Below are 13,881 nucleotides of genomic sequence, written 5' to 3'. Positions count from 1 at the left end.
TGTTGCCAGAGCGTCCAGTTCTTTTCAAGCAAAGTTGGAAATAAAGTTTCTTAAAGAGGCTATCTCCTAGTTTGTAAGTGTGGTCAATGGAAAAATGTTTTATTAAGAAAAAAGAAGCCTGGGCCAAACAAGTCACATGTGGCTTCTTAGTCATTGGTTTGGAATCTGTTTTAAGTGTTGTAGGGTTCAGAAATGGGCTTTCTGGAGAATAATAGATTTTGAACTGGGCCTTGATGGATGTTTGGAAATTGAGTGAGAGAACGAAAAGAAGTATTCCAGTTGGAGAAGTAAGTGTTCTTACTCTAGGGTAGTGTTCTAACTCAAGGGTAGTGTTCATTACTTTGTGACACAGTGAGGAGGAAGGCATGGAGAGAACAGGTTAGGTGAAATGACAGAAGGGGGGCATATGAAGGGCAGAGACGTTTGGATTTGTTACAGTTAATTAATAAGCTATTAGGGTTCTTGTTCAGGGAGACTTCAGCTATGAATTTTAGCATGGTTAATTGAGTGTCTGTCATAAGGGTGGAATGGAGGGTAAAAGACAGGAAGGAGGCTGACCAGTTAAGACTGTAACCTTTATCCATATGTGAAACGAGGTTTAGATTTGAAAATTTTATACTCAGTCAAACATCTGATAATTTTGCCTATTAATTTCCGTTACTTGTTCACTTACAATGAACAGTCAAGAAGCTGCTACTGAGTATTTAACACTTAAAGAAGTTTTCTTAAAACAGTGAAAAGTCAAGTAACATGTGGCACTAGTGGAGAATGCAGCACTTTAACAGTACCGAGTTATAGTGTTCGTTATGAAGCAAGCACGGTCTTTCCTCTAGCTTCTTCGCCTTCAATCCATCCTGTGTAGTTTCAGGTTAATCTTCTGGAATGGCATTTTCCTCTCACTTTGTTTCTAGGTTTAAAAGCCTACAGGGAACTCCTCTAGTTTTTTGCTTTGTTGTGCCATTTAATGCCTTTGAATTTGTTCTCTCTGCCCTTGCCTGTTTGCTCTGTGAAGCAACGGGATATGGTGGAAAAGGCTTTGCTTTTAAAGTCACAGAGGCCTGAGTCTGATTCTAGGCTCCCTAAGCCTCTGAGATTTGAGCTTTTCAGAGCCTCTGTGTTTTTTTCTGCAATGGGAGGGATAATATCTACTTCAGGGGAGGAAATGAAAGCTTGTTAAGTCCCTGTGCAGGCTCATTTCCGCTCATTTGCAAAGCGAATCTTCTGCTCTCATTATTTGTATCTTTCTTAGGCACATTTCCATTCAGTTTCTTGGATTCTACCATTTACTGTTGTTCATCCACATTTAAGTGATCTTATATTTGATTATATTTGAATTTTCTTGGCTTTTTTAAACTGCCATTGCTTGTATTTATCTCTGAGCACTGAACAGTGATTAATTTCTGTGGATTCTTTTGCTCTATTTTCACCATTTTAGTTGACATCCAATGTTTTTATTTTCCTCATACACTTTATATTGTAAAATTTATTTTTGTTTTAGATGTCTGGAATTTTAAACATTTTTCAATTAGAAATAGTATTATGTAATTTTTAGGCTCAGGCCAACAATTAAAAACTTATTTTAATTTAGAATATCAGGAATATGTTTACCTTGCTTTAACGTCAATGGATCATATCCTAAGGTGAAATAAGTTTAAGATTTAAAAGAAATGTCCCAGGCAACTATATAGAAATTTTAGAGAATAAGATCTAAGTATTAGTATTTTTTGAAGCTCTCTAGATGATCCTCATGTGAAGACAGGGTTGAGAATCACAGCTTTAGGTGCTGGAGCTAAAGGATTCTCATTGGTACCGTTTGCTCAAAAATGAAGTGGCATTAGTATCATGAGAAGTGTGAGAAGACTCATAATCTAATAGTGCTCATTGGAAGTTTTCTGAATAACCAAAAGGTAAAAACCAATATTTAGGTTCTCCAGAATAGCTCATGTAGTGGGCATATGAATAATACGTTTATTTGGCCTATGTTTAATAAGTACCTTTACTCTGCTAAACAACAGAAGTAAGAGAGGTACACAGTCATTGCCTTTGCAGTGGTGTTTAGTTTGGGAGGGAGGAGAGGAAGGAAAGTATATTGAATATTATGCTATATAGTTCTAATATAGCAGGGTGCTTTAAGAGGCCTGAAGAAGAAACTTCACTCTTTCTGAAGAGTATAAGAAAATCTTACATTTTAGCTGAATCCTGAAGGAAGAGTAGAGAGTTAAGGCAGATAAGTTGAAGAAAGATATTCTAGGCAGGAGAAAGGTTGCCATGATAGGGTGATGAGAAATAGTGGCATACTTGCAGCACAAAGTGTAGTTTGGTATGTCTGGAGGTTCTGGAGACTGTCTGGAAATTGGTAGGAGGTGAAACTGGAGAGATAGGAGAAAAGTCAAAAATAAGCCTTTTTTAAGTTTAGGCGGAGACTTCATTCTTAGGAAATGGGGAGTCACTGAGAGATTTTTAAACTAGTTGTCTTATGAGAACTCTTGCTATAGTTGTTGGCTGTAGGAGGTGACATCAGAAGCAAGGAGACCAGTGTTTTACTTTTGCGGGGGCGGGGGGGGCGTCCAATGACTAGATTAAAAGGATATGAACAAAGACCTTGATAGCTGGGATAGGGGAGTGGAGACACATGTGCCTTATATATTGAGGTGATAGAAATAATTGGCTTTAGTTAACTGAGATATGGTAAGTTTTGGTTCTTGTGTGACTCAGGTTTCTGATTTGGGCCTTTGGTTATCCGATATGGTATCACTGACCAAGATGGGGAAGACAGGAGATGAAGCAGGTTTCTGAGTATTGTGAAGGCACACTGAATTGGAGGTGCTGTGAGATATCCTCTTGAAAGGAAGTGGAGGTGTGGGAATCATTTATCTAAAGAGGGCGTGTTATTAGCATTAACAGATATTTTCCATGGATACTGAACACATACATTGTATGGATTGTTCTAAGTGCTTAATTTTAATAAATTAACAATGTAGTTCATATAGTTCATATTCCTAGTAGCAAGGGACCAGTAATGTACATCAGAGTTATCTAGTATCTTAGATGATTAGTGCTATGAAAAAAAAATAGCTAAATTAGGGGAATCTGGTAGAAAAATGACATTAAGATGATTTTGGAAGTGACATTGAGGGTTAACCATGCAAATACCTGGAGAAAAGCATTCTGGGTGGGGAATTGCTAGTGCAGAGGCCTGAAATGTTACCTAATTGCTCACCGTGGTTTGCTATCAAATCAGTTATTGCATGAATATAAAGAGTGAAAGGAATGCATTGGGGAAGGAGGGAAAGCTATTTATCCTGAGTGTGTTTAATACTGGAAGTTGACTAGAGAGATCTTCCTCTTAATGCCTTACCTGTGGAATCAAAGCATAAATAGTTTGACAGGAGGATATTGTGCTCAGCATTTTTTATGGTCCAGCTCTCATATCTGTACATGACTACTGGAAAAACAGTAGCTTTGACTGTACGGACCTTTGTCGATGAAATGATGTCTTTGCTTTTTAATACACTGTCTAGGTTTGTCATAGGTTTCCTTCCAAGGAGCAAACATCTTCTAATTTCATGGCTGCAGTCACCACCTGCAGTGATCTTTGAGCCCAGGAAAATAAATCTGCCACTGTTTCCATTGTTTCCCCATCTATTTGCTGTGAAGTGATGGGACTGGATGCCATAATCTTAATTTTTTGAATGTTTTAAGCCAACTTTTTCACTCTTCTCTTTCATTTTCATCAAGAGGCTCATTAGTTCCTCTAAGCAAAGAGTGGTATCATCAGAGTGGTTGCCGGGAGCTGGCGAGAGACATTCCACTCGTGACAAAGGTCATGAGGAAGGAGGCTGGGCATACGCAAAGGCGGGATCGAGCCTCAGGAGTCCCCCTGGATATTCTCGAGCATCTACCCCCCAAAAAACCAGAGTCTGCCTACTTTACTGCTTTGTGCGCTCACCTCTGACTTTACTGGGGGCTGTCCCCCACCACCATCTCGCTCTCTCTGACAAGGAGTTGACTTACAGCTCCAATTAATAAAGTTCCTGGGCAACTAGGAGTGTTTAAATCCAAACCTCTCAGATGGCTCTCTAACTCGCCTGACAAGTTTACCCGGACTCCTACAGCTATGCATACGATTGTTTACAGTCTCCCAGCCTCTAGAGGCACGGGAAGCTTAAGATATTCAAATAGCTTAGAGCCTCTCAGAGAGTTAGAAACTGTCACAATAAACTAGTAAAGGATTTCATTGATGAGCCAATGTTTGTTGCCAAGTTTCCACATCCCCTGAATTGTATCCTTGAATGTGTATTAATTAATATAGTTGGTATGTAGAAAAAATAAGTAGTGGCCTTGGTGTTAGTAACTTTAGACCCTTAAGGTAATAAATTCTTTCCTTTGTTGTAAACCCATTACACATCCGCTCTATAGGAATGCAATTTTATCTTCGGAAGATGGTGCCAAACCTTAAAATAATTACTCTTAGAGAAAATAAGTCTTTGTTGATAAGTCCTTGTCAAGAGTCATAAAATGTTAATAGGCCTTCTGGCCAGAAGATGATGTAAATCACCTAAACCATTTGTATACGATAAATTTGCAGGAAAAAAACCCTGGTTTTTGATAAGGGTCAAAGACTGCTGACTTTGCATCCCCTATTATCCTCTATGGGTAACTTAGGGTATATAAGCCCCTGTTGAAAATAAAGCTACGGGTCTTGCTCACCAACGCTTGGTCTCCCCTTGTCATTCTTTTCACATTCTGGCTGAAGTCTCCATCTGGAGCGCGGATATCCTCTGCGACCATTTATTTGCCTGGGCTTCTAAGACCCACTCGAGAAGGTGTCTTAAGGTGGGGCACCTTCCGCTATTCGAGAGGGTGCCTGCGGCCTCTGTGGTCAGAGCTAACCTGGTGTCACGGGTTATATTGATTTTCCGCATAAACCAAGCTACTCAGCCTCTTTTCTCCACTGAATTTTCCTACTGAGCTATCCTCATTCTATTACTCTTTATATCTCTAATTAACATTTGAATAGGTCGCCTAGGCCGTCTCTCCTTCGAATACCCTGGATCAGCTGGGGCTGGACCTCGGCAAGTGGTATCATCTACATATCTGAGGTTGTTAATATTTCTACTGTCAATGTTGATTCCAGCTTGTGAGTCATCCAGCCTGGCATTTTGCATGATGTACTTTGCATATAAGTTAAATAAGCTGGATGACAAAATACAATCTCGAAGTACTCCTTTCCCAGTTTTGAACCAGTCAGTTGTTCCATGTAAGGCTCTACTATTGATTCTGACCCACTTGTATGTAGGTTTCTCAGGAGACAAGTAAGGTGGTCAGGTATTCCTATCTCTTCAAGAATTTTCCACAATTTGTGGAAAATTGCGGTCCACATGGTCAAAGGTTTTAGTGTACTCAGTGAATCAGAGGTCGATGTTTTTCTGGAATTCTCTTGCTTTTCCTATGATTCAGTGAATGTAGGCAATTTGATCTCTGGTTCCTCTGCCTTTTCTAAACCCACTTTGTACATCTGGAAGTTCTTGGTACACATACTATTGAAGCCTAGCTTGAAGGACTTTGAGCATCACCTTACTAGCATGGAAAATGAGTGCAATTGTGCAGTAGTTTGAACTGCCCTACTTTGAGATTGGAATGAAAACTGACCTTTTCCGGTCCTGTGGCCACTGCTGAGTTTTTCAAATTTGCTGGCATATTGAGTGCAACACTTTAACAGCATTATCATTTAGGATTTTAAATTGCTCTGATGGGATTCCATCATCTCCACTAGCTTTGTTCATGGTAATACTTCCTGAGGGCCACTTGACTTCACACTCCAGGAGTATGGCTCTACGTCAGTGAGCACACCAGCATGGTTATATGTTTCATTAAGATCTTCTTTGCATAGTTCTTCTGTGTATTCTTGCCACCTCTTCTTAAACTCTTCTGCCTCTGTTAGAGCCTTACCATTTCTGTTGTGTATTGTGCCCATCCTTGCATGAAATAGTCCCTTGATATCTCCAATTTTCTTGAAGAGATCTCTAGTCTTTGCCATTCTACTGTTTTCCTCTTTTTTTTTTTTTTTTTGCATTGTTCATTGAAGAAGTCCTCATCTCTCAGTATTCTCTGGAACTATCAATTCAGTTGGGTATATCTTCCTCTTTCTCCCTGCTTTTGTTTCTTTTCTTTCCTCAGCTATTTTGTAAAGCCTCCTCAGACAACCACTTTGCCTTCTTGCATTTCTTTTTCTTTGGGATGGTTTTGGTCACTGCCTCCTATACAGTGTTACGAACCTCTGTCCACAGTTCTTCAGGCACTCTGTATACCTGATCTAATCCCTTGAATATATTCGTCACCTCCATTGTATAATCATAAGGGATTTGATTTAGGTCGTGCCTGAATGGCCTAGTGGTTTTCCCTACTTTTTTCAATTTAAGCCTGAATTTTGCAGTAAGGAGCTGATGATTGAAGGCACAGTCAGCTCCAGGTCTTGTTTTTGCTGGCTATATAGAACTTCTCCATCTTCAGCTGCAAAGAATATAATCAGTCTGATTTTGATATTGACCATTGGTGATACCCATGTGTAAAATCGTCTCTTATGTTGTTGGAAAAGGGTGCTTGCTTGATCAGTGTGTCCTCTTGGCGAAATTCTGTTAGCCTTTGCCCTGCTCCGTTTTGTACTACATGGCCAAATTTGCCTGTTACTTCAGGGATCTCTTGATTTCCTACTTTTGCATTCCATCCCCTATGATGAAAAGAACTAACATCTTTTTTTTGGTGTTAGTTCTAGAAGGTCTTGTAGGTCTTCATAGAACTGTTCAACCTCAGCTTCTTTAGCATTACTGGTTGGGGCATAGGCTTGGATTACTGTGATACTGAATGGTTTGCCTTGGAAATGAACTGAGCTCATTTGGTCATTTTTGAGACTGTACCTAAGTACTGCATTCCTGACTCTCTTGTGGACCATGAGGGCTACTCCATTTCTTCTAAAGGGATTCTTGCTCACAGTAGTAGATATAATGGTCATCTAAATTAAATTCACCCATTCCTGTCCATTTTAGTTCACTGATTCCACAAGATGTTGATGTTCACACTTGATGTCTCTTTGCCATTTCCTTGACCACATCCAATTTACCTTGATTCATGGACCTAACATTCCAAGTTCCCATGCAATATTCTTCTTTATAGCATCAGACATCATTTTTACCACCAAACACATCCCAACTGAGCGTTGTTTCCACTTGGGCCCAGCAGCTTCATTCTTTCTGGAGCTGTTAGTAATTGCCCTCTGCTCTCCTCTGTGTTGGACACCTTCCTTTCTGGGGGACTCATCTTTCGGTTTCATATCTTTTTGCCTTTTTGTGCTGTTTGTATGGTTCTCGCAACAAGATTACTGGAGTGATTTGCCATTTCCTCCTACAGTGGGCCATGTTTTGTCAGAACTCTTCACTTGACCCGTCCATCTTGGGTGGCCCTGCATGGCGTGGCTCATATCTTCTTTGAGTTACTGAAGCCCCTTCCCCATGACAAGGCTGTGATCCATGAAAGGGAGTATCGGTTATTAGCAAACTTCTGAAGCCTACCCAACACTGAATTCTAATTCTGTTCTCTGCCTAACTGTGATGTAGAGGGTCCTTCCATTTTTCTGTTGTATTATTCAGTTTTCATGTGGTGTTGGACTAGAGAACTTTACGAGTTTACTTCTGATACTCCTCTAATGGTTGGAGGTTAGTGAAGTGATGACAGGTAAACAAACATCATCACTTCACTTTGCTGGGAGTCTGAGCTCCTTGGTTTAATTTAGCTGATGAGCTTCAATTACAGAAGGGGTCAATAGCCTAAATTGGGTAATGTCATAAACATGTGCCTCTGTTCTGAAAATTGCTGTGCTCATCACTTATTCTTAAATGCTTCAAAAATTACACACAAACTCTTTGAATTCAAGATGATACTGGCATATTCTTCCCTCATTGCCCTACACTAGCTTCATCATATCCTCCTGCTCTAATACCTTTTCCCTTTGCTGTTATTTTAAAATCTAGCTAAAGTCCATTTTCTTTATGTCCATTGTTTTTTCCTTTCTTTTGCAGGTAATCATCAAACTATGTCTTCTGTTTTGTTTTACTAACAGTACATGGTTGCATATGGAGTTGTCTATTTATATTTCTACATTTCCCACTTATATAGGTTTCTTAAGAATGAAAGGGGTGTTTTCTACTAGTGGATGCTAATTATTTTGCTACACGAAGCTCTATTTAATTTCACCACTATCTTGTGCTCTACTATTTTATATACTTATTCTGAAAATACATAGTAATTTAGATAATAAAGATTATATTTTGTTATTGCTGTTTTATAAAAGCAATAGGTATGGGAAGAGAATGTTTAAAAGCTAGATACCTGCAAATTCACTAAAAATTCACTAAATTTACTAAATTCACCAAATTTACAAATTCACTAAAAATATTAATATTTTGGTGTATTCACTAGTAAGAAATAACTTAAAAAAGTGAAATGATTATAAGAGATTGCTTTATAGCTTAATGTTTATATTTAATCACAGTGATATAGACAATTAAATATGTATTTTTATTTGTAAAGGAAGGGGCTTCCCTGGTGGCTCAGAGGTTAAAGCGTCTGCCTGGAATGCAGGAGACCTGGGTTTGATCCCTAGGTCGGGAAGATCCAAAGGAAACTAATTTTCTTTTATAAAATCATTGCTATAATTACAGTAACTGAAATTTTAAATTAAGATCTTTAAAAAATGTCAACTTTTTAAAGTAAAGAGAATTTACTTTATTTACCAAACAGTTTTACTTGAAACTGTGATTTTTATAGCTCCTGATAAGGTGAATATTGGGGCATCATTAGGTATGGAGTCAAACATGCAAAATTGTCATAGATTTAACTAGGAGTTGAAGTTTTGGTAATAGTAGTGTAGTATCTAGCTGTTTTGTGGATGCTGTTTGTTGTAGAATTTAAGTTCAGAATACAGTTTGATGCCTTACAGAAGATATATTCAGCAAATTCAGTTGAGAGTTTGATGCTGGATAAATTCATGTTAAAGTTTTTTTACAGAATTGTGATAAAATACACATAAAATTTTCTGTTTTAGCCACTTGAGCACAGGATTCGGTGGCATTAGGTTCATCACGTTGTGCAGCCATCACCACCACCCAGGGCTCATCATCTCCCCAAAGTGAAATAACGTACCTGTTAACAGTAACTCCCTACCTAATAAATTTGCTTTTATTTAAGTTTGTTTCTTGTCTCTGGATTTTAACTCTGTGGTTCATTTCTTTACACTTAGCTCTTCCACAAATGAATTTAATTGGTCTCTTGTCTCTTGATGATGTATATTCTAGATAGTGCTATTTTGACTTTCTTTATGATTATGTTTCTTAATTTTTGCTTTGTTCTAGCTGCTTTATTCGGAGAAGGCAATGGCACCCCACTCCAGTACTCTTGCCTGGAAAATCCCATGGATGGAGGAGCCTCGTGGGCTGCAGTCCATGGGGTCTCTAAGAGTCAGACATGACTGAGCGACTTCACTTTCAGTTTTCACTTTTATCCATTGGAGAAGGAAATGGCAACCCACTCCAGTGTTCTGGCCTGGAGAATCCCAGGGACCAGGGAGCCTGGTGGGCTGCCCTCTATGGGGTCACAGAGTCGGACACGACTGATGCGATTTAGTAGCAGCAGCAGCAGCTGCTTTATTTCCAGTTTTGGGCTTCATCAAAGTTAATTACTTTCACTTTCTTTGCTACTTTTCATCCTTAGCTTCTGTAAGTTGTGGATTGATTAATTAAAGTAGAAATACTGTGAGGTAATTGCAATAAAGTTTTTGTTGTCTTCCAACCTGCCAGGCAATAAAAGGGAACTAGATCAAGAGTGACCTATAAATTTAAGACTATAAATACAGTCTTATATCTTCACTCAGCGAGTGAGGCACTTCTCAGAATTTCTGTACGGAAATTAGGTGAGCCACTCCTCTGTCCTTTGTATTTCATGCAAAGTGGTAGATAGAGCTAGAGCCTTGAGTAGAGTTAGTTACTTTTTTTAAAAGTTAAGAATATTTGAGATATTTGCAAATTTCATCATGAGTCATACATGCCTTTTTTCTTTTTTCATTTATGTAAGGTTGCTCAGTGTACTTTGTATATTTTGAAGGAAAGTCATTAAAAGTTTTCCTTCATACTTAACACCTAATAAATCGAGTGTTCTTTGATGAGCTGATGATTATTGGTTTGATACTGGGATTACTTTTGAACACGGGACCATTTATTACCAATATAAAAATGTAGGGTGTTCCAGACTAAGGATGTCAGATTTTCTTTCAATATGTGAAATACTTTAAGGCCAGTTTTCTAGGTGAAAATGACCTTCAGCATCTAGTGCAGTCCTTTCAGAGAAAGGATAAGAGAGATACCCTGTCCACCTCTCAGTTGGCAAAATTAGGACTAGAAAATTAGGACTAGAAATCTTCTTGACAACAAAATGTTGTTGTTCTTATGAAACTTGAGTGGCCTCTGGTGGTCAAAATAATATATTCTGTTTTCAAAGGTGTGTTTGAAGGGAGTTTTGCTTATTAAGGCACATAATTTTTTATTTTGAGAGCTTGTACAAATGAATGAAAGTTTAATTATATTTCTCCATTGGTATGTACAGACACAAATCCTTGCGTCTGAATTCCCCCCCACCTACAGGAAATTGTTGACAACTTTAAATTTGATTCCTGAAAGGACTCAAGTAAGTAGAATAGTAATTATTCATACATTTTTGTTGGTGTGGGAAGCCAGTAGATTTCAGCAATTTAGTATTGCATCTTGTTAAGAAACTATATAGTATTTCTTTAGAGCTCTTATAGTTTTTCTTTCTCATTAATTATAAAATCTTACTTTTCCTTATGTTCTCCTTTAGTTCATTAATTTATATTCATAATTTTTGCCATCACTTGACATGTTTTATTTATTGAATGATTTTCAGGACCCTTAAAAACAATTATCTGTTTTTATAATAATAAGGTGTGTAACACATGCAGTGAAAATATTTACGCTCCTGTACTTCGGCCATCTCATTTTCACCAGAGGCAGGCACGGTTAGGTTCTCTTGTTTATACTCCCAGGAGTAGTCTGTGCATAAGTATGTGTCTGTTCATATCCTGCTTTCTTACTTCCAAGGTGTCTGCATACTCTACATGTTAGTCTTCCCTTGCTTATTTTTGCTTAGCAGTCTATTGTGACAGTCTTTCTATGTTGTTATATGTATTATTTTTCCTTGACATGGTTGCATAGAATTACTTTATATGAATGTATAATATTTCATTTAATCTGTACCCTCCTGAGGGACATTTTAGGTGGCTTTCAGTCTTTGCCATGCACATGTACAAGTATAATGTAGATGGGAATTGCCAGGTCAAAGCGTATGTGTATTTAACATTTTTAATAGATACTGTCAAATTGTTTCCAGTCTGTTCCAAATTATATTTCATTAATGTATGAATGTTGCTTTCCTTACCCTGGGCTTCCCTGGTAGCTGAACTGGTAAAGAATCTGCCTGCAATGCAGGAGACCCCGGTTTGATTCCTGGGTCCGAAAGATCCTCTGGAGAAGGGAACGGCTACCCACTCCAGTATTCTTGGGTTTCCTGGGTGGCTCAGCTGGTAAAGAATCCACCTGCAATGCGGGAAACATGGGTTTGATGCCTGGGAGAAGGGAATGGCTGCCACTCCAGTGTTCTGATCTGGAGAATTCCATGGACTGTGTAAAACATGGGGTCACAAAGAGTTGGACACCACTGAGTGACTTTCACTTTCACTTTTCTTATTCTCATCAAAACAGTTAGATTTTGCAGAGCTTTGCACCATTAAAGTTTTAGTTTTCAGCTTTATTTTGCAGAAAGGTGAGCATCTTTTCAAAAGATTGAGCAGTTGCATTCCTTTTTTTTGTAAACTATGTCATATATCTGTTTTTCTTTAGGGTGGTTGGGTTTTTTTTTTTCCCTGCGATTTGATTTCAGTTTGTTGCTGTGTACTATATCTTAAGTAGGATAAAACCTAACTCATTGTTTAGATTGAAACTTTTTTTACTGAAACCTGGATTCAGTAAAGGTAGGAGAGGAGAAGTAATGTTGACAGTTCCTTTTAAGCTTCCATCAATTCTTCTACCTGAAAGACTGTTTACTTTGAAATAACATTGTTAATAATGTCTGATTATAGAGTTGGAATTCAGGTTAATTTATTCATAATAGTAAAACCTAATTTATAACTTAAGATTTCCCCTGGCACCTTTGGTTAGTTAGTTAGTTTTATTTGGTCTGTTTGTATTAGAACACATTATAGTTTTTTTTTTTTTTTAAAGAGAAAATTAAGGTTGATTATACTATGATAGTGTTAAAAAATATTGCTTTCATCTTCCAGGCTTTATTTTTCCCTTAGCCTAAACTAACCTAGAATATTACAGTTCTGTGCTGCCAAACCGGGATGTTCATTCTTTTTTCTCCCCCTTAGTATTCCATCATAAAGAATCACCAAAAATCTCTTAATGTGTGTCTTTGAAATATTTTTCTTCTTCACAGATCTGTGGACTACGCATGTGGACTTGTTGCCTTGTTTTCCGTGAACTAAAAGGCCCTAACTTGGTACCTGTCCCATTTTTGCTTCTTGCTCAAGATCATCTGTCTACTCATCAGTATGGTTCACAGATCTATACTGCTCCATGAGTACTTTACCCTCTTTCAGTTCTATCCTGTTAAACATTTGTCATCTACTCTGGGGCTACCTGCCTGTTTTTGTAGATAGAATGTTTTTGGAGCATGGCCACACCCATACATTTATATATATTGCCTGTGACTGCTTTCATGTTATGAAATAGCAGAATTGAGCAGTTGTAACAGAGACCTGTGACCTGCAGTGCCAAAAATATTTGTCTGGTCCTTTACAGAAACATTTGCCAACTCCTCAACTAAGTGTTTTGTGTAAATGACTTTTGGGCTGTTTCCTGCACCCTATTCTCATCTTCTTTCTTGTTTGCATTGTTAATTTGTTCGCAGATGCTCTTTCATCAGGACTCTGTATCACACTACATTAGCTCTCTACCCAGAATGTGTCAGCTCTCTGTCAAAGTTGGAGTCTCTCTCTGCCTCCCACATGTGAAGAATCCTGGCAGAACTTTTAATTTCAAATTTTACAAAGGTGCCTTGGCATTAAAATGAGATTATAGATTTGAAAAAAAATCAAGAGTGGTTTCTTTCAGGGTTTGTTGAGTGTGTTTTTACAGGATTGTTTACTTAGTATTTTTTCCAGGTAAAACCACTTCATTGGATGTGCAGAGAGACAGTAAGCTCTTAAGGATGTAGAAAAGATGAAGCTGCAGTTGTACACATCATTCAGCTTTGCTGATCAGTCTCTCATACTACTCATTAAAATGAATCTTTTCTAATTTTTACTCTATGAGAATGGAAAACTTGTGGTCGTATGAATCTTCCCATAGTTGATGGGCATATAGTCTTTGAAGCTTTTCATAGCCTTGGAAATTGAAGAAAGGTGGGACTTTTTATTACATTTTTCTTTTAAAGAAAATTTCAGAATTATTTTTGAAGAATTGTTGTAATCATTCTTTTTTCCTTTTGATCACTTACATTTATTCCCCCTTAAGTGTCTCTAGAAAATATTTGGATCAGAATGTAATAACTTACCTTTTCCTTTTCTTACTTATTTCCTAGTAACCTAAAACCCATTATTCTCTGGTTTCTTTTTTTATCCTTTAGTGGCTTACAGAGGAAATGAAATGTGCTCTGAGGGACGATATGACTATGAAAGACTTCCAAGAGAAAGAGTATCTCCTCGAAGTCACCCCAGTGTAAGTTGTTCTTACATTAGAATAATTCAAAACCTAG

General features: G+C 37.9%; 1 protein-coding gene across 50 annotated transcripts in view; it reads left to right on the top strand.

Annotated features, from left to right (window-relative positions):
* Window positions 1-13,881, top strand: part of PPHLN1 (periphilin 1) — a 175,851-nt gene that overhangs the window by 2,627 nt on the left and 159,343 nt on the right. For 27 of the 50 annotated variants that reach the window (XM_086399898.1, XM_086399895.1, XM_086399894.1 and 24 more), the window contains exon 2: window positions 13,753-13,844. The exons of 1 other annotated variant lie outside the window; for it this stretch is intronic. In XM_086399898.1, the coding sequence (XP_086256024.1) occupies window positions 13,753-13,844 (92 nt within the window). Of the gene's footprint in view, window positions 1-9,418; window positions 9,965-10,653; window positions 10,735-12,561; window positions 12,625-13,752; window positions 13,845-13,881 lie in introns of those variants that run through there. 22 more of the 50 variants (XR_015163753.1, XR_015163752.1, XR_015163755.1 and 19 more) reach the window with 5 other exon arrangements.

Source organism: Bos grunniens, chromosome 5, assembly GCF_055505025.1.
Source record: "Bos grunniens cultivar Pamir isolate PY7600 chromosome 5, Bosgru_T2T1.0, whole genome shotgun sequence".
NCBI lineage: Eukaryota > Metazoa > Chordata > Mammalia > Artiodactyla > Bovidae > Bos > Bos grunniens.
This window is presented reverse-complemented; position numbering and strand designations above follow the sequence as displayed.